The 22484-nt window shown below is 52.4% G+C and overlaps 1 protein-coding gene across 2 annotated transcripts; it reads right to left on the bottom strand.

Annotated features, from left to right (window-relative positions):
- Positions 1-86: 86 nt before the first annotated feature.
- ARHGAP25 (Rho GTPase activating protein 25) lies at positions 87-19448 on the bottom strand. 2 transcript variants are annotated; one of them, XM_027736630.2, is made up of 11 exons: positions 18906-19448; positions 14170-14354; positions 11560-11647; positions 11026-11145; positions 8611-8818; positions 5685-5817; positions 5205-5278; positions 4512-4633; positions 3461-3654; positions 2390-2964; positions 87-1809 (listed from the first exon to the last, which is right to left on the bottom strand). In XM_027736630.2, the coding sequence occupies exons 1-11, from the start codon at positions 19309-19311 to the stop codon at positions 1599-1601; spliced, it is 2316 nt and encodes a 771-aa protein (XP_027592431.2). In that variant the 5' UTR covers positions 19312-19448; the 3' UTR covers positions 87-1598. The 2 variants fall into 2 exon arrangements, with proteins under 2 accessions (XP_027592431.2, XP_027592432.1); XM_027736631.2 differs by having other exon boundaries at positions 19061-19208.
- Between the last annotated feature and the right edge of the window lie 3036 nt (positions 19449-22484).

Here is a 22484-nt window from a genome sequence, read left to right as displayed (position 1 = left end):
CTGAATCTAAGTCTGAGACTGAGTATGGGCTCAGTCTTAGGGCTAAACAAGACCACCCCACCCCCAGCAAGGCTGAGAGAAGCAAGTGCTTTATACCCAATATTGACTTTTATTCTCCAACAATGTTTTCCCACTCCCATCTCCCTTTGTTTCACACAGTTTCCTCTGTGTCCCTTCCTCTCAACAGTTCTTTTTCCTCCCCAGGCTCTGTCAGACAGCTCTGCAGCCTGTCTTGAACATAATTTTGCCTCATCAAAGCCAAGGCCTCAGTAGCATGAATCCAGTATTTTGGGATTCACCTCCCTGTGCCTGGCACAGACACACGTGGTTGGTCCTGCTTGAAAACTCCTGCAAGTCTCCATGGTTTTCTCCTTTCCATCCCCACGAAGGCTCTGTGCTGAGCTGAGCCTGGGTGTTGCTCTTCCCCCTTCTCAACATAAATGGGGAGTGAAAGGTTTTCTTAGGTCCTGCTATTTTTCTTTCCTCCCCCAAAAAGCTTTGGCAACACCGTGGTACTGCTGGAACCACGACTTGCTGGCAGGGGTGGGAAGAAGCAGACAAGGTCATAAATAGTCACAATGGGATTTTTGGGTCCAGTTTATCTTTATGGTGGTGGCAGTAGGTGCTGGGGAGAGTCCCAACATCATGGTTGGGGTGCAAACCCAGGTCTTCACCAGCTGGCTGAGGAAATCCTATTCTGTGCTATAGAAACAATGAGAAACCAAAGCAGGGGCAGTAAATAAATCCAGATCTGTCATTCCTTGAAAACTGCCCATCAGGGAAATTGTAGCAGCCCCATTTTCTGTGCTGGGAAAGTTGCTGATGGACTCCCTCTGCACAAAGATCTCCGAGTAGGGGTGTGTGAAAGTGCTCTCCAAAGCTTTGTCAGCTCTGCTGGATTTCTGTGCACGTGGGAACAGCAACTTCAAATACCTGAACAGCCTCTGAACTGAAGAGGTTTCTGTGATACTGGGATTTTCCAGCTGGAGCCTCGGTGTTGATGATCACAGCAGGTGATTCTGCAGGAGATCTCCGATTGACCTGAGGAGCTCTTTGGGCTTGTCCTGCTCTATAAGAGCAATAACCAGCTGTGGGATCAACATGAACACCTCAGCTGAGGTGCTGAAGCATCTGCAGCCCACCAGGCAATGGGCTGCGCCATCCTGGACCCTGGGGCTCCTCTGTTTCCCTGGATCCAGGATTCATGGATGTTTTGCACGGTGGGGATCCCCAGCAAGGCACCAGGGGGCTGGAGGAGGGATTTCTTTCCGTAAAGGCAAAACGTGTCCCTCACCCAAACTCCCACGTGCAAGGCATTCTGACTGAGCAGCAGGAAGTATTGGCCTGTTCTCCAGGTAACTTGAGCAGCTGAAAGAGGAGTTGAGATAAACACACCAGAAAAAGCTAAAGGATATTTTTGAAAGTTCCATTTTCAGAGCATTAACCAGCCTCTAAACTCTGGACTCCTCCCTCCAAATGGGCCCGTGGTCGGTAGCAAGACACTGGACAATACAAGTCCCTGGCTCTGAACCTGCTTGGAAATTCCTGTGGATTTGTGCAGCTGCATTTTGTGCCTGTGCAAAGCTGGCTGTCTCCTCCTAGTTGGTTTTGGCATCAGTTTTCCCTGTGGGTTTACTAAATTTTTTTATCTCCTCCTCAAGCTTTTTGTTTTTCTTCTCCACTTCCTCCCGCGAGCGCTCCACGTTCATCAACTTCAGCTCCAGTTCCTCAGACTTCTTCTTCTCCTTCTCAATGTCCTGGTTCAGCCTCACCACTTTGGCCCAGACTTCGTAGTTTTCCTTCTGGAGACTGCAAAGAAAAACGGAGCATGAAAGGATTGGATCAGAAAAGTGCTGGAAAACCATCATTTGGCTCTTAAGGAGTCCGACCTCTGTGTCATTAAGGAATAAAACAAGCCAAAGGTCCTGCCCTGATTCCCTCAATGGCCACATAAAATGATGCAATAAGTCAATATGTGTATTGATCCTGTGATAACAGTGATAATATAATCACTATATGATGGTTACAACTAACAGTGTCATAATGCTACTACTGAACTTTGGAGAGCATGATGGTAAAGATTAAGGTAATAACAGGAATTATGGCAGTTTGATTATGGCAGGAGCATTGCAGTGCCATACAATGATGTGATAAGAAACATAAAGTATTAATATTGTGGTGATTTAACATTAGCAACTATGTCATGACACTACAGTACACACAGTACATTGATTTTTAGAGAGCCTACTAAATACTGTATTTTAGCATTAATCATTACTCTTGCATACTGTATAATATTATTGGTACATAAATCTGGGCAATATTTGCTGTCACCACCCGAGCTGCAGATTTCCTGCTCCCCAGAAAGCAGCTTCCTGCAGGGAGTTACCTCTTGATTTGTTCCTCGTAGTCATTCTTCTGTGCTTCCATCTCTTTTTCCAGCCTAAGGACCATGTGTTGCAGGAACTCCCTGCTCTCCTGATCAGGCTTGGGCACCTCAGCGGCGGGACTGGCTGGTTCCTTTGGCTCGTGGCTGGGGCTGGGGCAGGGCAGGAATTCCCTGTCGGAGATGCTGCCGCAGGGGCTGGGGCTGGAGCCGCTGCCGTCCCCGCTCTCCGGCGGGGAGGGGGGAATGCTGTCGCAGGTCGCAGCCCGGTGGAGGTCGAGCAGCTTAAAAAGATCATGAGACAACGTTCTCTTGTGTCCATCGGGGACCACGGAGCGGGAGCTGCTCCCGGGGGAGCTCTTCCAAAAGTCACTGGCAAAGACATCCCTTTTCTCCGGGCTGCCTTTGTCCCCCGGAGGGGCCGCTGCCAGGAAGGACTTCCTGTTAGGTAAAGTCTGAGTTCTTTTCCTTGGCTGCATTTTCCACATTCCCAGGGTATCTTTGGGCTCCTTATCTTCCCTGGGGGCACTTGAGCTCGCAGCTGGTCCAGGGGCATCGCCGGAATTCGGGCCATCCCTCTGGAAAGCAGAGCATGGCATTAGGAGAGGCTGGCCCTGCCCTGGCAGCAGACAGGTTGTAGCCACTGCCGGCACTGCAAGATTTCCAAAAGGCACATTTGAACACAGCCACAGTTTTCCATTAAAATTATTTTAGACTGGACCCTTTTTCCCATTAAAAAGAACTTTTTGCAGAGATTTCTTCTGAGAAAAGCCTTTAATCCTCAGTGCTTTGCCTTCACCAGCCTGAACTGAAAAGGTTTCTCCTGTTCAGCTGTTTAGATGAAAAGCACTGGGAATTTTCATTTTTCTCAGAATAGTAGATTTTCCACAGGAAAGTGGAAAGTTTACCTACATCATTTTCCTGATGTAAATATTCCAGAGCTGACAGATACAGCTCTTCCCCCTTTTAACAGCAAGTGCTTTTAGTGGCTCACCGACCTGTCAGAGCCCATAATAACTAATCACACGTTCAATAAAGGTGGGTGGGACTGTTTCCCTGGGGATCTGTCCTTACCATTCGCCTCTGGATCACGGCCCTGGGCACGGCAGGGTCCTCTGCAGCCCCCCAGCCCACGGAGCTGCGAGGGACAGGGGCTTTCTTGTCATTTTTTGGGGCAGGTGGGGAGAGTGGTACATCCTTGGACAGGGGGAAGAGGTTTTCGTGGTCACTGATCATCACAGTCATCACCTTCTGCACCCGGGGAGTGCCTGGAGGGATGAGAGATTGTCAGGGACAAACCCAACACAAAGGGATTCCTTCACCCACACTGGGATGTTCTGGTTGGGCTTTCGGTGTCTAAAATGGAGCTGCAGGTGAAGACAAGGAGCAGGATCATAAAGACAAATAAAGGGAGGGATTTTTATATTGCCTTTTATTCTATATCACCCTATTAATATATTTATTGGTATACTTATAAATATACCATATTTATAATATATTATTGTGTAATTATAAATATTAATATTTAGACATTATTTTTATATATATAGTAATAGCAGGAGTAGGATATGGAGCAACCACGCTGTGAGTCTGCTCAGCTGCACCAGGCCACAACCAGGCCACAACAAACCAGCCCTTTGGCTCAACAGCCAAGCCCAGGTTTGGGGTGTATGAATATCTGGATAATTTGCATGTGAAGTCTGTAGAATAAAGTAGCCTTTGGCCTTATAACTTCTTTTATCAGCTCTGTTACATCTGTCCCTGCCCACGGGGTTACAGTTTGGCTCAGCTAAAAACTAATTTCTCTGTGTTTCCTTTGTTTCTCTTAGAAGAATTTGACACCTTCCTGCTCTAAGCAACAGAAATGACCTCACCAAATTCCTGAATTGTTTGAGCTCTCTGGACAGAACAAACAGTGCAACTCCAAACACGTTTTTGTCACCATCACCACCTTTACAGCCACTTACACATGGCTTTACTCTGCTCTGCACAGGCCCAGGCCAGTTTCTGGCTGATATCCATTGGTCCATCCATAGAAAAATTGCAGTTTCAAGATTGTTGATGCACCTGAGTATTCCAGCATGCCAGGTGCTCCTACACCAATTATCCCAGGAGTCCCTCTTACCTCTCATAATAGTTGCAGGATCCTCTATCTTGGGTCTGATGAGGTTCACTCCGATCACTGTTGCCAGGTTATCCACACTCATCTTGTTGACACTGGAGTTCAACTGTATTTCGTGTAGAAACCTGCCAGAATTCAGGGGTAAATATTTCCCATCAGAGGAGGAAGGTTGCAAAAAGCCTTACACACCCATTGGTATAAATCCTGATTTTATCTGATCCTTCAGCTCTTCCTCTCTGTCACAAGGACAGAAACAGTTCACCTTAGAACAGCGAACTGGAGCTGGGTCTTACTGGTATCAGAATAAAACTCACCATGTGATGAGCTGCTCACCTCCAAAACAAACCAAAAAGGAAGGGAAACCCCCAATAAACCTCAGAATAAACCCACCCAGGGTGGGTGAAACCCAGAGGTTTTGGTGCACCAGGTTTTGTCCAGGAAAACTGCACCTGATTTTAATTCTCAGGGATTTTTAAGTGAGTTTTAGGATAGTGATTTATGCTCAAACACTGTTGAGGTGTTTATTCCTGTGCCTGAAACTCTCCCTCTGCAGAAGTCAGGATCTGGTGACTCAATGGGAACCAAACCATGGCTTTAGAACACTCTGCCTGGAGGAGGCAGCTTTGGCCTTTGGGGTGACAATTCTGCTCCCCAAGACCAAATCTGAGCTGTCCACACCTTGTGCACAGCACTGACCTGCAGATGTAGCTGAGGAGGTTGTAGTTGTCTCGGGGAAGGAGGGACAGTTGCTTCAGGAGCTCCTGATGGCCCTAAAGGCAAGTAAAGAAACAGCTCTAGAAAGATTCACAGATATACATGGACTCAAGAACAGCTCTTGGTCACTCCATCCACCCTTGTTATGCTCCTGCCTCCTGGTGATTTCCAGTCCCCATCCCTGGGAGTGTTCAAAAAACACATGGATGGCACGTGAGGACGTGGTTTAGTGGTGAACGTGGTGGTGCTGGTTGATGGTTGGACTTGATGATATTACAAGTCTTTTCCAATCTTAATAACTCCATGATATTATGGTTCTCTTGTCATTTGCTCTCCTTGGAAGTCACATTTCTCCATCAGACCAAGCATGGACATGGAGAAGTTCCGTAGGGAGCACAAAGCCCTGGGTATGAAACACAGCTGGTTTTGAGGCCAGAAGGAGCAAAACAGAAACATCTGTACCTTTGTCTCATCAGCGTCCAGTGCCTGCCCACAGAGCAGGAAATCCTCGTACTGCGCCCAGGGCACGACGGGCTCCGGCAGCTCCCGCAGGTACAGCTTGAACAGGGAGGCCACAGTGTGAACATCCGTGTCCCTGCAAGGTGCAAAGGGTCCCTCAGGTGACACTCGGCCCCAGAAGGTCCCAGCAGGGGAGCAAACCCTGCCCGTGGCTCCATTTGAGCTCCGTGCACAGATGTGGACACAGGGAGATGGAAATGGGGAGGGCACCCCAAGCCAGGGAATGGCCCCAGCTGGCAGGAGAGTAAAGGCTTGGTGGAGGTTTTCACTACCATGGGTCTGATAGGTCCCAGTGTCTGAGCTGGGATAGCCAGAAATTCAGTAAAAGGGCTCCTGTTCTCTCCCAAGACCGAGTTCTGAGCAGGCACAGTCACTGCCTCAGCTCTCCCAGCTGCCTTTCCCTGCCCCTGGGCCCTGGCACACAGTCCCTTTCCTTGGCTGCTCCATCACAATTTTGGGCAAAGCAGGAGCCAAGGCAGCAGCAGCTGCCCCTGGCATGACACAGGCTCTTCTCCTGGTCAGATACTGCTGTCTCCATCTCTCCCCTTCACACTCTAAACCTAAAATCACTTTTCTTCACCCACTGGACAGCTCTGAAGCCACGTTATTTAATGAATGGGAGCTGAATATCTGCAGTTCTACACTGGCTCTTGTTGTTGCAGTCAAATGATAAAAAAACCAAGAAAAAGTAAGCAAAACCCTTGTCCCACCTTCCCACTCCTTCAATTAAAGCCATCCCAGCCCACACTGGGCTCTGGAGGGTTTGTGTGCCCATCCTGGCACTCCATGTTTGGCCACAGTCCCCACTGTGGGGCTTCAGATCCTGTCTCAGACCAGCAGCAGTTACTGGGGCTGTTCTGCTGGGACAGATGTTTGCAGCTTTGCAGCCCCTGGAGTTGACATTATGTCAAAAGGACACTGTCAAGATCAGAAGCCTCTAATCTGACCCACCTTGAAGTCACTAAACTGTCCTAAATTTCGAGCAAAAATCCCCCAGGTCAGTTATTTTTAGGATTGGTTTGGGGTCTAAAACACCATTATTTTTAACAAATGCACATAAACATGAAGGGATTTTTTCAGAGCTATATTTTTGTAGGGCCTACCAATACACACGATTTAGTCATCCCAGGTGCCTGGACTGCAACAACAGTTTTCCAACACTCCCCACTCAGTCCAGGGTGAGTGTGCCCGTGAAAACCCAAACAGGCGGCACAGAAGGCTGAGCCAACCCCTTGCTGCACTCAGGTCACTCTAAACTCTGTTATTTGCTTTCCTCCTCACCGGGAAAATGTTTTAGTTGAGGTGCCAGAGTATTGCAGTCCTCCTGGGACCACCCTGGGATGTCATTCCCAGCCCTGTGGGACAGGGGGGACATCACAAGGTGCTGGGAAAGGGCTGAGCTCCCTGGCCAGGCCCTGCTGCAAAAGTTCTGCAAAAATTGGAAAAAGGCTTCACCTTCCCACAGGTTCCAACAGGAACAGGCTGAGTGCCCAGGAAGTGAGAAACGTTCAGCTGCAAAGCCACTGGTGGGATGTTTTCCCTCCCCAGCTTTGACTTGCAGGGGGGATTTAGATCAAGGTGCTGGGATTTCTCCTAAGAAAACTGGATTAAAGCAGGAAAAGTTTTATGGTAGGGACAAGTGAACAGACAGAGGAGGCCCCTGCACACCACTTAAACAAGGTGTTTTGCACAAAAATCCAGGGAAGCTCCTGGGTTTGGGGCTCCCCTCCCACCAACATCCCAGGTCTTGCTGGCAGCTCTCAGAGCTCGGGTGTTGCCACAGGGAGCAGCTCCCAAATTCTGCCCCAGTGGGGCATCCCCATGGCCAGTGTCACCCTCACACACAGCAGCAGCCTGGGCACTCCTTGTCTCGGGTCTGGTGGGCAGGACAAGGCAGGAATTGAGCCCAAACCCTCGCTTTTGGTGCCATGCAAAGGCAGGACCCACTTTTCCATTATTCCAGGTCCGGAATCATGGATTTCACCAGCACAAACTGCCAGGTGAAACCCCAGCACAGGTGAACAGGACAGAGTGGGAACTGAGGGATGGAATTCCTTATGGAATTGAGGCCAAACCCGAGGGGTTCAGGTGGGGTAGGTGGGAAACTCCCTTGGAGACAGGGAGGCACCTGAGGAGCAGCTGCATCCCTTTGGGATCCCTGTGGGAAAGGAAGCACCAGGGCTTTACCCTCCTCCTCTCACTTTGCACAGGCCATAGCAGAGGTAGCAGTTGCAAATGTCTCTCTCCAAAACCTCTCCAAGACCCATGAGCAGGGACAGGCAGCTCTCCCAGATTCAGGGAATTCTCCATTTCCTCTCGGTCCTGCAGAGGAAGAGGGTCAGGGGCCTGACCTGCCTTGCAGCAGCAAAAATCTCTCACATCTCTGTGTGGTGTTGTAGGGAAAAGCAGCAGGAGGAAAATATCATGGCTGTGGGCTGGCAGGGAGAGGAATAACTTCTGCTGTGCATCAGGGTGTTCTCTGAACTCATCTGGGATCCTCTCCTTGCTCTGGTTTCTCTAAACCCTCAGCTGATGGGCAGTGCAGGCTCTTCCCTTTGCTCCTTCCTTGGCTGCTCCTGCAAATCCTAATTGCTGCCCTGTGCAGGGCGAAGGACTGGACTCCATGATCCTTGTGGGTCCCTTCCAGCTCAGCACATCCTGTGATTCTGTAAATGCTTTCCTTTATTTCCATGAATCTCATCTCAGCAGCCCCTGACTCTGCCTGTGCCTCCCTTCGTGGTTTCTGCTGAATCCTGCCTCCTGGTCAAGCCCTTCTGGAGGGTCCAGGTTCCTGCAGGGCATGCAGGGGGGTCAGACTGGCTGCTTTTTCCCGGGATTTGGGAGCGGGAGAGGGGGAAGGCAGCGTTACCTGTCGAAGGACGGCCTCTCCCCGGCGTCGAAGGCGTCCCGGAGCTGTTTGACCAGGTTGTCCTGGCCGGGCAGGCGGAAAATCCCCTCCTCGCTCAGCCCGTGCTCCCGGATGAACTCGGCACATTTCTGCACCAGGATGGGCACCTGGGGCTGCCCAAACTTCTGCTCGTAAGCCATGGTCTCTGCCAGGCGCTGCCCAAACACCGCTGGCGAGAGGACACACGGTCAGAGGAGCCCCAAAGCTCAGCTTAAAGGCTCAGCACCCACCCAAGGGGCTCCCTGCAAGTGCTCCAGCAGCACCTGCTGCTCTGACAGCACAGGACACACCAAGTGCCTGCAAACTTTTTAAACCTACACTCAAACCCAGGAAAGTTTCTGGAAGAGTCTTTGCTGAGACAAAGTTCCACAGAAAGCAGAACTTTTTTCCCAAAGAAACGACAGCGAAACAAAACCTTGTTCCTCCTCCGAATAATTCACAGTTCTTGAAACAATTAAAGCCAGGCAGTGAGCCTTGGGTTTTGCCTGCCTAGAAGCAGGGTCCTGATACAGAAGGAGACAGGAGCAAGGCACAGGGAGGGAAGGCAAGGTATAAAAAGCACAGAAATAAGAACGGATCCTTGAAGGGATTTGGAGCTGGAATTCTCACTGATCTAGTTGCTCTTTTTCTCTCTTCCCCTCCAGAAACTCCCCTGTGCAAAGGAATAGCAAAGTTCCACAGAGGGTGGTACCTTTCCTTTGGAGAAATGGCTTTTTCCTCCTGAACTCCCAGCAAAGGGAGCACTGGGTGGTGGGAAAGCAGCAGCCTTCAACCCAGCTCTTCCTCCTCGGAGCCTGGGCCATGAGCAGACAGATCCCAACTCCAAGTGGCTCTGGGATATTAATGGCACATGGTCCTCTGGTCCTCTATCATATCTGTGCCCCAGCAGTGCCTTGATGTGTTCACTTTGTGCTCTGAAGGCTGAACTAATTCCTGTGCATCCTCCAGCCCAGGAAAAAGCAGGTAAACACCCTCATCTGGAACCACAAGGCCTGTCAGCACTTGCCTGGTCATGGGGGTTTTTCACTTATCACTCGCTTACACTTTTAAATAAAGAATATAAACCTGACACTGTGCACAGGAAAAGCAAATATCTTCTTTTTTTTTTTCCTCTCTGCTTTGGTAGCTGATAATGATTTGGTTATTTGACTGCAGGCTGGTAGATTTGTTAATCTGGGGACACCACCCCAATGTTAGAGGGTGACAACCAGCCCTGCAAAACCCTCCAAGATTTTGGAGATGCTTTTGCTGTTTCTTCACACTCTGCAGCTTCTCTGCTTCTTGGTTTGCAACAAGCTCACAGTGAGTTGGGTCACAGGGCTGCCAAAACCTCCACTGCACAGTGGGTTGCTCTAAAACCTCATGTTGCCTCAGCTCACACTGAAGCCAAAAACCTAAAGTGTGAGTTTTGGGGTCTGTTAACCCAGGTATTCACATAAAATGCAGCTCCGCAGTCCCTGACTTCTCTGCTGTCCTCAGGGGTGTCTGTGCTGTTATAAATTACATTTTCTGTCTTATAAAGTCACTTCATCTCTCTGGAAGGAACCAACAGCCTCCTAAGTTCAAGTAGAGATCAGATGTGGAGTTATTATTGCCAGCTGGGGCAATGCCCTGAAAATTTCTGGCTCACAATCCTCAGTTCACTGGGTGGAGCTGCCCTGGGGGAGGCACAGCCTGGTTCAGTTTAGAGGCAGAAAATCCTTATAGGAAAAGGCTGGATAGTTCATCCTGATGGGAAAAGTGGATGGAGTGACCTTTGCTGCTTCTTTTGTGGTTTCATCTGTGGTGTCAAATTTACAGTGTGATCCTTTATGATCCATCCATGCTTTATAATTCCCTGACTGCAATTTTATAATGGAATAACTGCATGGCTGGGGGTCTGGAAGAGGATCTCAGGACTGGAAGAGAAGACCTGGGGCTGAAGGGTGCCTGAGTGTGTGACCAAGGCAGGCTGGAGAGAAAATGGGGGCAGAAAGGTTGGGGTGAGCAAGAAAAGCTGGAAGAAAAGCAAAGCAAAGTGAGGAAATTGGCTGGTGAAAGGCAAGATTTTTCAACGCTTTTATCCCTGAATGGGAGTTGTTTTCAAGAACAACTTTTTCAGGGTCAGTAAGTCAATGAGGAAGTCGGCAGAAGAAGATGAAACCAGCCCAGAAATGTTCATTCACGCTCAGCTGCCTTTTCCTCAGCACTGCCTGTGTTTGCAGCAGCCCCAGCACCAGGGTCTGCTCCAGGTTTCGAGGGCATCACAAGTGACACAGCTCCCTTTTCCAGTGCCAAAGATTTGTGAGCCCAGCTTTGAAATCCTCGCCCAGAAGTGCTTCAGACCACAGGACAGCAGGAGATCACCCCTCCCAGAGCTGCCCTGCCCCCCTTTACCTCCTGAGGCCGAGCCCAGCACACGCCGGATGGATTTGACCCACTCCTCCATCTCACTCTGGGAGCTGGCCATGAGCACACAGGGGTCCTGCCCTGCCCGGGGCTGGTCTCCAGCCACCCCTGCAAAAAATAACATTTATGCATCATTTATGGAGGGCATTGGAGGAGAGGAGACACACTCTTGCTGTTTTCTTTGCTAAATGCCTCTGGCTCCAGATTTCCCCGGTAACGTCTCCCTGGCTGCGAAGGAAGCAGAGCTCTGACACTTCACTTGAGGAAGGTCTGCAAGAAGGAACAGAAACTGCTGCACTTTGCAGCTTGGCAGGGCTCCTTCTCACCATGGGACATGGGCACTGACACAGGGCCCTGCTCCAGCCCTGAATATTGAGATATTTATTTTCACAGGAAACAGCACTGTGGGGACCTTGGAAAAAAGTGGGAGCAAAAGGACTGGGGAAAAAGACTTGCCCAAATGATTTTGGGTGAACAGTCCAGCCCAAAAGTGTGCAACAAAGAGGAGTGAGGCTTCCTCACCTGGGATGATTTCGAAGATGAATTTCCCTCCTTCCTCTGGGTTGCTGGCCACCTCCTTGATGGTGCTTCCCTGAAGGGACAGGCAGCCCTAGGACAGAGCAGAGCAGCAGCTGAAAATACCTGTGTGCCACCTCTGCAAGGCCACACAAACGTGTGTCAGCACAGAGGGCAGAATTCCTGCTTTCAAACAGGAGCTATATTTCATATATTTGATAGATAGATAGATAGATAGATAGATAGATAGATAGATAGATAGATAGATAGATAGATAGATAGATATACACTAGAATGGCTTTCCAAACAATAAGGGCCACTTCTTAAATGCCAGTTTTTCCAATGAAGTGATTCTCAGAATGAAAAGACTGCTTCTTTTGCTCTCTTTTTTTTTTTTCTCCATTCTCATGCTTTTTTAGCCCCTGTTGGGAGTGGAAAGAGAGAGAACAAAGGAGAAGGGACTTGGCAAAACCACAGAGGATCCTCTTTCTGCTGTGACAGAGCAGGAAAACTGTTCCTTTAACACAGCATCACTTAAACCCAAAAACCAACCCAAAGCTGGCAGGAGAGGAGCAGAGGAAAAGAAGAAAAGGGATGGGAAATCAAAAATTAAAGTGGAAATCAGCCATTCTGTTGGACCTTCTCTCCCCTGGCTGTGAGGGCTGGTGGAGGGGCTGGGCTGAGTCAGTCCTGGAGGCCTCCCAGGGCAGGAAATGAGGTTGTGCCCCAGAAATGAAGTTTCTCAGTGATTTCAGACTCCAAGAGCCTGAACTGCAGCTGCATCCATCAGAACCTTTGATGGATCCATCAGAATCTTTGATGGATCCATCAGTATCACTGATGGGATCAAAGGGGCTCAAACTACCTCAGGGTGGTGCCACAGGGTCACAGCCAGAGCTGCCAAAAGTGCCATGAAGAGCCATCAGCTTCTCCCAGCACTTTCTGTTCCCACATCCCATTTACAGGGGAGGGGGCTCCTCCTCCCCATCACCCTCAAATGGGGCAAAGCCAGAAATGGGACCTGGATCCCCCCTGTGCTTCCACCCCGAGGATCCACTGATCACCTTCCCCTTAGGAATGTTTTCTGTCTTTTGCTCCTGGTGACACTTCCTCCAGAAAACTGCTTTTCCCTGGAATTTCTCCAAACGAGGAAAAGGTGGCAGATACTCAAAGAGCAAGTTACAATGTGGATAAAACAAATGAAAAACGAAAAAGTTATCCATATAAATTTGGGAAACCACTTGATTCCTTCCAGGCAGGTGTACTGTGATGCATTCCCTGAGAAATGGTTTATATGGGGTGGATAGAGGGTTGTCAGAGCCCGGAGGGGCCGAGGGTGGGATGGTGCTCCCAGGGGTCCAAGGGTGGGATGGTGTTGCCAGAGGGGGCTGCAGACTTTGGGCACTGGTGCAGACATTCAAATCCTGCCACAGTGAATGATCACACTCCAGTTGTGTGCAGCGGAGCAGGTGCTTGTTGTGCTCTCCTGAGGACCCCATAAAAGCACCAGAACTGCTCTGAATCCGAGTGCTCAGCAGGTTTGCAGCCCTGTCCCTCAGAGGAAAAGGCACTGGAGGTTTCTGGCCATGCAGGGTGGGCCAGGGCAGCACCTGCACCACTGAGGATGGAGCTGGGCTGGGATACAAGCCCACAGGCCAGAGAAACAGAAATCTCCTTCCCTTCCAGCTGCCTCTCCCATGGCAGGAGGTCCCACGGAAGCAGCTGCCCTGGGCTGGCCCCTGCCCAGCCCTCAGCCCTGCCCTGAGCTCTGGCCTGGGCCGATCCTCACACCCAGGCTATGCTGGAAGTCCTGTGGTTTTTCCCTACAAGCATCCTGTCAGGTGCCTTTCCCATCAAGAGCAGGGCTAAAACCTCTCCCAAAGCTCCCATCCCCTTGTGCACCCAGTGTGGAAGTGAGGTCTTCTCAGCTCCCTTCTCCTGTCCTGGGAAAAGATAACAGCTTTGCAGTTGCTGACTGGTTTGTTTTTTCCCAGCACCCCAATTCTTGGGCACAGGGGCATCCAGGCCTCGACAGGGCTTGCAGGCATCCAAAGAATTTCAGAGAATAGATGAAGTTCCTGATCAGGATCCTTCATCTCTCTTACTGCCCAGAGGCAGAAAACTCCTTTAATACCCAACTCTAGATCCATCCCAAACCATATCATAGAATCATGGGATGATCTGGGTTGGAAGGGTCCCTAAAGCTCATCTCATTCAACCCCCTGCCATGGGCAGGGACACCTTCCACTAGCCCAGGTTGCTCCAAGCCCCATCCAACCTGGCCTTGGACACTTCCAGGGATGGGGCAGCCACAGCTTCTCTGGGCAACCTGTGCCAGGGCCTCCCCACCCTCCCAGGGAAGACTTTTTTCCTAATATCTAATCTAAATCTAGTCTCTGTCAGTTTGAAGCCATTCCCCCTTGCCCTGTCACTTCAAACCCTTGTAAATAGTCCTTCCCCCTCCTTCTTTCAGGTTCCCTTCAGGCACTGGAAGGCCACCATTAGGTCACCCTGAAGCTTCTCTTCTCCAGGCTGAACAACCCCAATTCTCTCAGCCTGAATTTCCCAACATGGGGGGAGTTTGAGAACCAGCAAAGCCCAGTGGCCTCGTCCTACCTGTGGTTTGGCATCATCCTCATCCTTGTAGTAGTAGAGCTGCTGGCCCTTGAGCACGAAGTACCTCTGCTGCCAGTTCTTGACGATGGAGCGCTGCTTCTTGAGCCAGCCCAGCTTCAGGGGCCGCTCCAGGGCACTGGGGGAGCCCGGGCGGGGGTCCCCGCTCATCACACTCCTGGATCGGGCTGCCAGGGACACAGAGGGCTGGGATGGGACAGGGGGCGTGCTGGGGAGTGCCGGGGAGTGGGGGACACAGGGGACACCGGGGACGAGCCGCCGGCAGGGAGAGCAGCTCTCGGCCCCGCGGCCCCACCGAGCAAACTGGCTGAGTGCTCAGAGGAAGTGGCTGCACTATCTGTCAGGCTGTGCTTCCTTTTTCCTGCGTGGGAGTAATTGTCTTGCAAGTGAGAAGAAAATCATTAGCTTTTTTTTGGTGGATTTTTTTGCTCGTTTGTTTGTTTTTTAAATGGGAGTTTGTGTTTTTTCCTACCCACCCCGGCCTGGCTGGGAAAAACTGCCTGGAAGTTGCTGTGGGAGAACCTGATGTTCCCAGCGGGGAAGATCTCAACACTATGGGACTGGAAAGTCTCCAAGGAGGGCAAAAGTGCCAGTGTGGATTTACCACTGGGCAGAGCAGTGTTCCTGTCTCCTGTTTGCACAGATGAGCCCCACTGGTGCCAGGGACCCTGTGCCACCTCTCAATGCCTCTGTGACAGCAAATGCCTTGGGAGGGATCATTTCCAGAAGGGATTTTTGCCTCTGGACCAGGCACTGCAGCCCCCCAGTGCCAACCCAGCTGGGCAGAGCCAGCATTTATGGCAGGGCAAAAGCCATTTCCTGACTCCAGGGGAGTTGGGCTTCCCTGGCCTCTGCCCGTGGTGATCTCCTGAGGTTTTGCATCTCCCCTGCTAAAATGGGGCTGGTGGCACCTGGCTGGGTCCTGCAGGTGAGGACTGTGCAGGATTTGGGCCCCAGAGCCCCGTGGTGGTTCCTGGCAGAGGAGATCTGGGCACAGTCAGAGCTGTGGGGGAAGGGGTGTGACACTATGGGATGGAGAAATCTCTGCCCCCAGACACCCTCTTCTCCCCATGTTGGCCAGTGGAGCAGAGAACTGCAAGAGCTGCATTAGATATGAGCATCAGGAATCCTGGCCTGGGCCTGAGTGCAAAGGAGAACCTGAAAAAAGTGCAAATTCAAAATATCTGTCATTGCCTTGTGATGTTGGGGACACCTGAGCAGATGGCACATGGCACAGACAGCCCCAGGGAGCACCAGCCTGAGAACACTTGGCCCCCAGGGCCGAGCAGGGCAGGTGCTTCAGGGGGTGCTGCAGTTCAAGTGTGTCCCCACTTTCCCTTCCAAAATCCCCCAGAGCAAGAAACCCCCTGTGTTTTCCCTTCACCCTGGGTAGGCACCCTGAGCTCACCCTCCACTACAAACCTGTCACAGGATTGCAAATCACTTCCCCAAAAATCCCAAAAAGGGTTGTGAATGCCAAAATCAGCCTTCAAAGTGCCACAAGGATGCTGCACATTCAGTGTGGTCCTGCAGAGGATGAGGTTGGAAGCAGGGACCTTCCAAAGGGAACTGCCAGTGAGCTCCCCAGAAAAATGCTGGTACTGGGGATTACCCTGATGAAAAACCTAGCGGGGTTTCCAAATTGCTCCTCCAGCTCTGGCACCTTCTCTGCTCCTTGCCAAAACATCTGCATTACTCAGATCTCCTAAATATTAGTGATTCCCAGCAAAGTGCTCAGGAGCAGCATCGCTCCCCTCCATAAATCACATCCCTTCATGTCCTGTGGCTGCTGCCGACTCCTGGGGACGAAGGATTTTTGGGGAACGATCCTCAGGGCCCTGCTTGCCTCCTGTGGGGGCTTATTCCAAAGTGAACCTGTTCAACTCAGAGGGTCCTTAACTCACACTCACTCACACGGGTGGGAATCAGGGATTTGCTCCATCCACCCCCGTGTCCAGCCTTCCCCAAAGAGCTCAGCCCAGCAGTGCTGATACTCGAGTAGCACAAGGCTTGGAAGGAGAAATTTTGGGATTTTTATGAAAAATGCAATGGTTTTCTACTTTTTATGGGAGGTATCAACCTCCCTCTAAGCCCATCAGGGTCTGCAGATGGAAAGGAAGCACCCAGTGGGTGCTGCTGCTTGGGGGTCCCTCCTGCTCTCAGCCTGGAGCTTAAATTGTCCATCCTTGCTGGAAACCAGGTTTATTTTCTCCCTCCTTGAAGCCTTTCCCAGGCCCATCAGGACTGTGGGTTCAGAGGGGTCCCCTGGGGTCCCTTTTCCTTAGAATCAGCCCTTCCAGGATCAAGGTACAGCTGGAGGCCTGGCCTTATCCCTGGCTTAGCTGTGTTTGTGCCCATCCATGTGCCCCCGTGTGAACATGGGGCTGTATTTTCCCTCTGCACGAGGCAGCTCTGCCCGAACTTTGGGCTTGTTTAGGGCCAGAAGAGCAGTTTTGCTATTTTTACCTCCTCCCCAGCAGTGTCACTGCCCAGCCCCACCTCAGGGCTGGAGCGGGGGCGTGGGGAGGGCCCTGCTCTGGGCCTTGGCTTTGCACAAAATGAGGTTTTTCTGCCCAGTGGAAACTTCTCTGCACTCACAGAACCAGAACCACCAAGGCTAGGGCTCCTTCCTCACCACTTTTATACATCTCTGCCTTTTGTGGCTGGTGAGATGCCCAGCTCAGGTGTGATGTCCAATTAAGTTGTGATAACCAGCTCAGGTGTGATGTCCAATTAAGTTGTGATAACCAGCTCAGGTGTGATGTCCAATTAAGTTGTGATAACCAGCTCAGGTGTGATGCCCAGCTCAACATTTTAGGTGAGGTGGGCACAAAGCTTTTTCCCAGGCTCTCCTCGCCCTGCCAAGCCCTGCACCCTCAGCTCTGCTCTTCTCTGCGCTCTCACGGGGCAGGAAGGAGCCACCAAGAGCAAACGTGGTGCCCCCAAAGCGTTTCCTGTGGCAACCACCTCTAAGGTTGAATATTTCCTCCAAAACATCCTCACTCTCCCTCCAGCCCTGGGACTGGCCACAGCAGGGTGTCCTTGTCCTGCTGCCCACCCCCCAGAAAGAGGAGCCCTGTCAGAGGGCACTTGCAGGAGGAATGGCAGAAGGTGCCACCCTGGTGCCCACATGAACATTTGGCTCCTTCTCCAAACCCTGTCCTGGGCAAGAGCCCTCCTTGCCCTCCTGTTGCTCCTGCCCTGCAGGAAGGATAGCGGGGACTTGGAATAAAAACCAGTGAAAGGGCCACAGGAGGTTTCACAGTGAAATCCCAATTGACATAAAGAGCTTTGCAGTTTCCTCAGCACAAGGAAGGAGCTGGTGCCCTGTCCTGGGGCTTCCAAAAGCTGCCTGTGCCGCTGCCAGGGCTGGGGATGAGGAGGGGACAGCCAGGAGGAGCCAGTGAGAGCAGTGACAGCTCATTTGCAATTATTGCAAATGTTTGCAAATATGACTTTACATTTCCACAAGTAAAGTCACAGCACCCCTGGAGATACAAACAGACACCCTCATCCAGCAGCTCACAGCAGCTAGAGGCTGCAAAAAGCACCAGGAATTTCATCACAAGTAGATTTTCTTGGAAAAAAAGAAATTCCTGGTACCAACACAAGTTCAAGCTTCCGTCCCATCTCCACCCTTCACTCCCCTGCAGGCTCGGTGTCCCCTGGCCTTTTTTTCTGAGCTGCTGATTGACTTTACCCATTTCTCCACAGCCTCTGGGCAAAAAGGTATGAATTATCCTCGGAATGGGCAATGCAGGAGTCCAGGATGCTTCGATGATAACTGTGTGGGGATTTCTTTGTCCTCCTTGAGTTTCTGGGCCACCTGAGGTCTCATCCTGCCCATCACTGGGTGTCTCCAGCCCAGTCAGAGCTGTGCCCCTTCATCTGGGGCTCTGTGTGAAGGGAAGGGTTTGGCCACTCCCAGAAAAGTGGGCAGAAATTGAAATAACCTTGCAGGAAAATCCAGGCAGGTCAGCCTTGGAATCTGTCTCAGTGGGGAGGAGACAGAGCCTGGCAGAGACCAGCTGGGTCAAACCTCTGCACAGGGAGAAATCCAGTGTGTGCCTGGGCCGAGTTTGGCACCAGTGCCAGGAGCACGGAGGGCCTTGGCATCAGTGTGTGCACAAGGCTGGGCTCCTGCGCCCCTTCCCTGACCAACCCATCCTCACCCCGAACCCCCTCTCTGGCTGCTTGACCCCAGACCAGGCCCTGCCTCAGAGCCCACACAGGGATCCCACACTCCTTCCCAAAGGGGTTCCCAAGTGGTTCCTATGCTGGAGATGGTGGATGAGAGCCCTGCAAAGCCTGGGCAGAGGTGGGAGGTGGGTCAGGAAATCCCAGGGTGAGGCTGTTCCGTGGCCATGGGAGTCAGAGGGTGAGGCTGTTCCGTGGGAGCCAGAGGGCTCCTGGCCCCCGTGAGAGGGAAGCAGTGATGCCGGAGTGGGCGCAGATCCCTGAGCCAGGGCGAGATTGTTTCCTGCAGCCGGTGCTGTCCCGCTGCCCCTCGGCCTGCTCTGCTCCCCCTGCAAGGCTTGGCCAGCAGAACGAGCCCCTGTGCTTTAAACCCCCCCGAGCCCGGATTTTGGAGGGGCAGCAGCCCCACGTTGCCGGGTCTCCCCCCCCCCCCCCACCGAGCCGCAGCCCCGGCCCTGCTCCCGCAACGGCCCTCGGGGACAACTTTGCAAATCACTTCTTGCAAATCGTTTGCAAATCACCTGCGAACCATCCACTGTCTCGAAGGCAGCAGCTGAGGGCCGGGTCCCCCCTCCAAGGCCGCGGCTGCAATGGCAGCCGGGCTTGGCCACAGACACCCCACAGCCCCTGCCGGCCCCTGCACACTGACCCCGGCACGAGGAAACACCGACGGTACCTATTTTTGCAGCGTCCATTTTCAGGTTGAAATCCCAGTTCCGTGGCAGCTTGAGGGACATTTTGGACCAGGAAGGGCTCTTTTTTTTCCAAGGTGGGCTTGCTTAGGAGATGGGCTGAGCCGCAGCTCCGGTGGTCCCGTGGGGATCCTGCGCCGGGGGTTGATGCCCCCACGAAGAGCAACAGCTCGGCAGGGCTTGATTTGCCAACGAACTTCCTCCTCCCTCCGAGAGCGGCCGAGAACAACCCCATAAAAGTACCTTCCTGCCCCGCTTCCCCGCACAGCTCTGCCCCGGCTGCCCCGACGCCGCTCGGGCGATGCCCGGCGCGCTCCCCTCCCGGCCGCCCGTCCTGAGGGCTCTGAGGGCTCTGAGGGCTCTGAGGGCTCTGATGGCTCTGAGGGCCCGGCCCGGCCTGCCCAGGACGCGCTGCCCGGGGCTCCCCGCGCTCGGCTCGGAGCATTTGAGGAAGTGGGGCCTGCCGGGGCCGGTGGGGCAGCGGGAGCCGCTCGCCGAGGACACGGCCCAGCCCGGAGTTTCGGGAAATGTTTTGCTCGGCAGCAAAGCAGACCCGGCTGTGGCTCAGGATGATGTGCCTGTCCTGGTGCATCCCCCTGTGCACACCACGGCGTCCTTTCATCTTTCTTATTAACTGCTGAGTCCCCACAGCTGATTTAGGGTTTTACACCCACGTTGTGACAGCAGCGTGAGCCAGATGGGGATGAAATGAGGCAGCTCTTGGAGGAAAGGCTGTGGGGATCGAGCAGTGAGGGCCAGGGGCTCACAGAACTATGGAATGGTTTGGGTTGGAAGGGACCTCAAAGCCCATCCAGTGCCACCCCCTGCCATGGGCAGGGACACCTTCCACGAGCCCAGGTTGCTCCAAGCCCTGTCCAACCTGGCCTTGGACACTTCCAGGGATGGGGCAGCCACAGCTTCTCTGGGCAAATGTAGGATGTGGACACACCAGGAGCACTGGATCAAGCAAAATCCCTGCCCACAACAGCGGGCGTATCCTGCTTGGTGTTGGTTTTCCTCCAAGGAACTGGCTGTGCATCCCCAAAGCAGCCTGGGATGTGGTTGGACTGAGCTGCAGCTCTTGAGGTGCAGGGAGGAGGCACAGGAGGGTTGTTACAAACACCCAAATGAGCAGTGAGGGGGCTCCAGGCCATGTAGGGTTCCCCCAAGGCCTGACAGAGGCTCCAGCCCCCGTCTCCCCCCATCCTGGGAAAGCCCAGACCTTGTGGAGAGGGAAGTTGCCCCAGGCAGAATCAGGAACAGCAACGGGGGGAGCGCAGGGGGACGAACAAGGACGTGGCCACTGGTTCCCATTGTGATTTCCAGCCTAGGGTTGTGCCCAGGATGCTCTGAGCCACTTGCAAAGGGTTTTTTTTTTAGTCTTGTAGCATAAGTTGAGAAAAGGAAGGAGCTGGAGCCTGCACTGGGTGCCCAGGTCACACCATGGTGGACCCTCTGGGCTAATTTGGGTTAATCACAGCCAAAAAACCACTTTGTTGCTTTGGGCAGTGACTGGAGCCAGCTCAGGGATCCCCAGCTCACAGATTCCACTGCCCAGAGCCCAGAGAACATGACACTGTGGAACAACCCAGCAGAGCAGCCCAGAGTGAACGAGATTAACCCAATATCCTGCTTGGGACTCAAACTCCTCAATCAGCTCCCTTTCTGCTGTGCCCCAAGCAGAGAGTACTGAAGGAGCCCTGAATTAAACACTGTTTTTTCCTCTTAATAATATCAGCAGCCAGCTACAGGAGCTCCAGGGGCTCACACATTTTGAACCCTTTTTTCCCTTCAGCCTGGTCTTTTTACAGCAGCCTGGAGCAGCCCTTTCCCACCGCGCTGTGTGAGCAGGATGTCACATGGTCCTCTCCCCTCCTCCAGGACGGAAACTGTTTTAGCCCCAAATCCTGCCGTTCAGCCCAGCGCTGCGGTCACACCACAGGGCTCAGCCCTCCCCAACGCCCCAAAACAGCCCTTCCCAGCACCCCCAGAGCCCCTTCAGCTGCCTCCTGCCTGGGCCCCTCGGGCACCCGCTGGCTGCCTCTGGGTTTGGGAAAGGACAACACAAGATTGCTTTTTTAATTAGCAATCAAGCTGAATTCCTGAGCTGAGTCATGGAATAGTTTGGTTGGGAAGGGACCTTAAAGACCAACTCATTCCACCCCCGCCACAGGCAGGGACACCTTTCACTAGCCCGGGTTGCTCCAAGCCCTGTCCAACCTGGCTTTGGACACTTCCAGGGATGGGGCAGCCACAGCCTCTCTGGGAATTCCATCACAGCCCCTCACCACCCTCACAGGGAAGAATTTCTTCCCAATATCCCACTTAAACCTACCATGCCACAGGGGAACTTTAAAAAGGCAAATCTCAGCCCATAACATTGTTAGTTTTTACAACCCTCTTCCATCAGGATCTCATGGAAAACATGTCTGGACAGGGGTCACACAGAGGCAGCTTTGGTTTGAGGCTCATGGGCTGTCTGGGTCTGGAGAACAGCCAGCACCAGGATTTCCACTGGGAACGTGCAGTTTTCCATGTTTAATTAAATTGGCCCGGGATGGGGAGAAACAAGGTGGGATTGCAGCTGAAGGGCTGACATGGCTCTGGGCCCCATCAGCTGTGCCTGACTCACAGCAGGGTCACAGCACAGCCCCGCTGCCTCAGGGCTTCAGAGTCCATTCGCCAACAGATTTAACAGCAAGGAATCATTTAAGACCTCGAATTGCGTCACACATTGCTGAATATTGCACGGTGGGTCTCAGCAAGCTCCTGCTTAACTGGGTGTGAGGCGCTGGAATGTGGGATTTGGGGCTTTGGAGTCACTTTGCACCGCTGCCATCGAGAGGGTGGCAGGTTGTGGTGCTGCTGGAGGATGAATTTGTCTGCAAGTGCCCACACAGTGTGACAGGAAGCTGTAAAAGGGCTGCTCAGGGGCTGGTTTGGCTTAGCTGATAAGTCAGAAACAGTCAAAATAACACCAGAGCTAAAAATAGCCTTTTTCTGGGTAAACAGAGGATTCTGCCCTCCCAACCCCAGGCAGGTCAGGAAAAACAGCTGAAATGAAGGAATACTTTATACTAAGTATTCTTCACATTCCCAGTGAAATCTTTGGGGTAAAATGAGCTGATTTACAGGGGCAGCAGTGCCAACACTTCCCTCACCATTGATCAAACAGGGCCTGGATGATCTGACCCCAGGGTCACTGCAAATCCCGCTGGGAATGTGGCTGTGCCTGTCTCTCATGCAGGATGCCCATGTGCTCAGCCCACCTGTGTCTTTGCCAAAACCAGGTCTGCTCCTGGGAAAATCCCTGAGGGAGGAGCAAGGAATGAGGGAATGTGAGTTTGGAACAGATGGATCTGCTCTACAGAGCACGGAAAGGAGGTCTGGAGCATCCCACTGAATAAA

This window comes from Pipra filicauda, unplaced genomic scaffold (assembly GCF_003945595.2).
Source record: "Pipra filicauda isolate LSUMZ 115617 unplaced genomic scaffold, ASM394559v2 scaffold364_size791107_pilon, whole genome shotgun sequence".
Taxonomy (NCBI): Eukaryota; Metazoa; Chordata; class Aves; order Passeriformes; family Pipridae; genus Pipra; species Pipra filicauda.
Note: the sequence above shows the minus strand (reverse complement) of the source record. Positions and strands in the feature narration are given on the sequence as shown.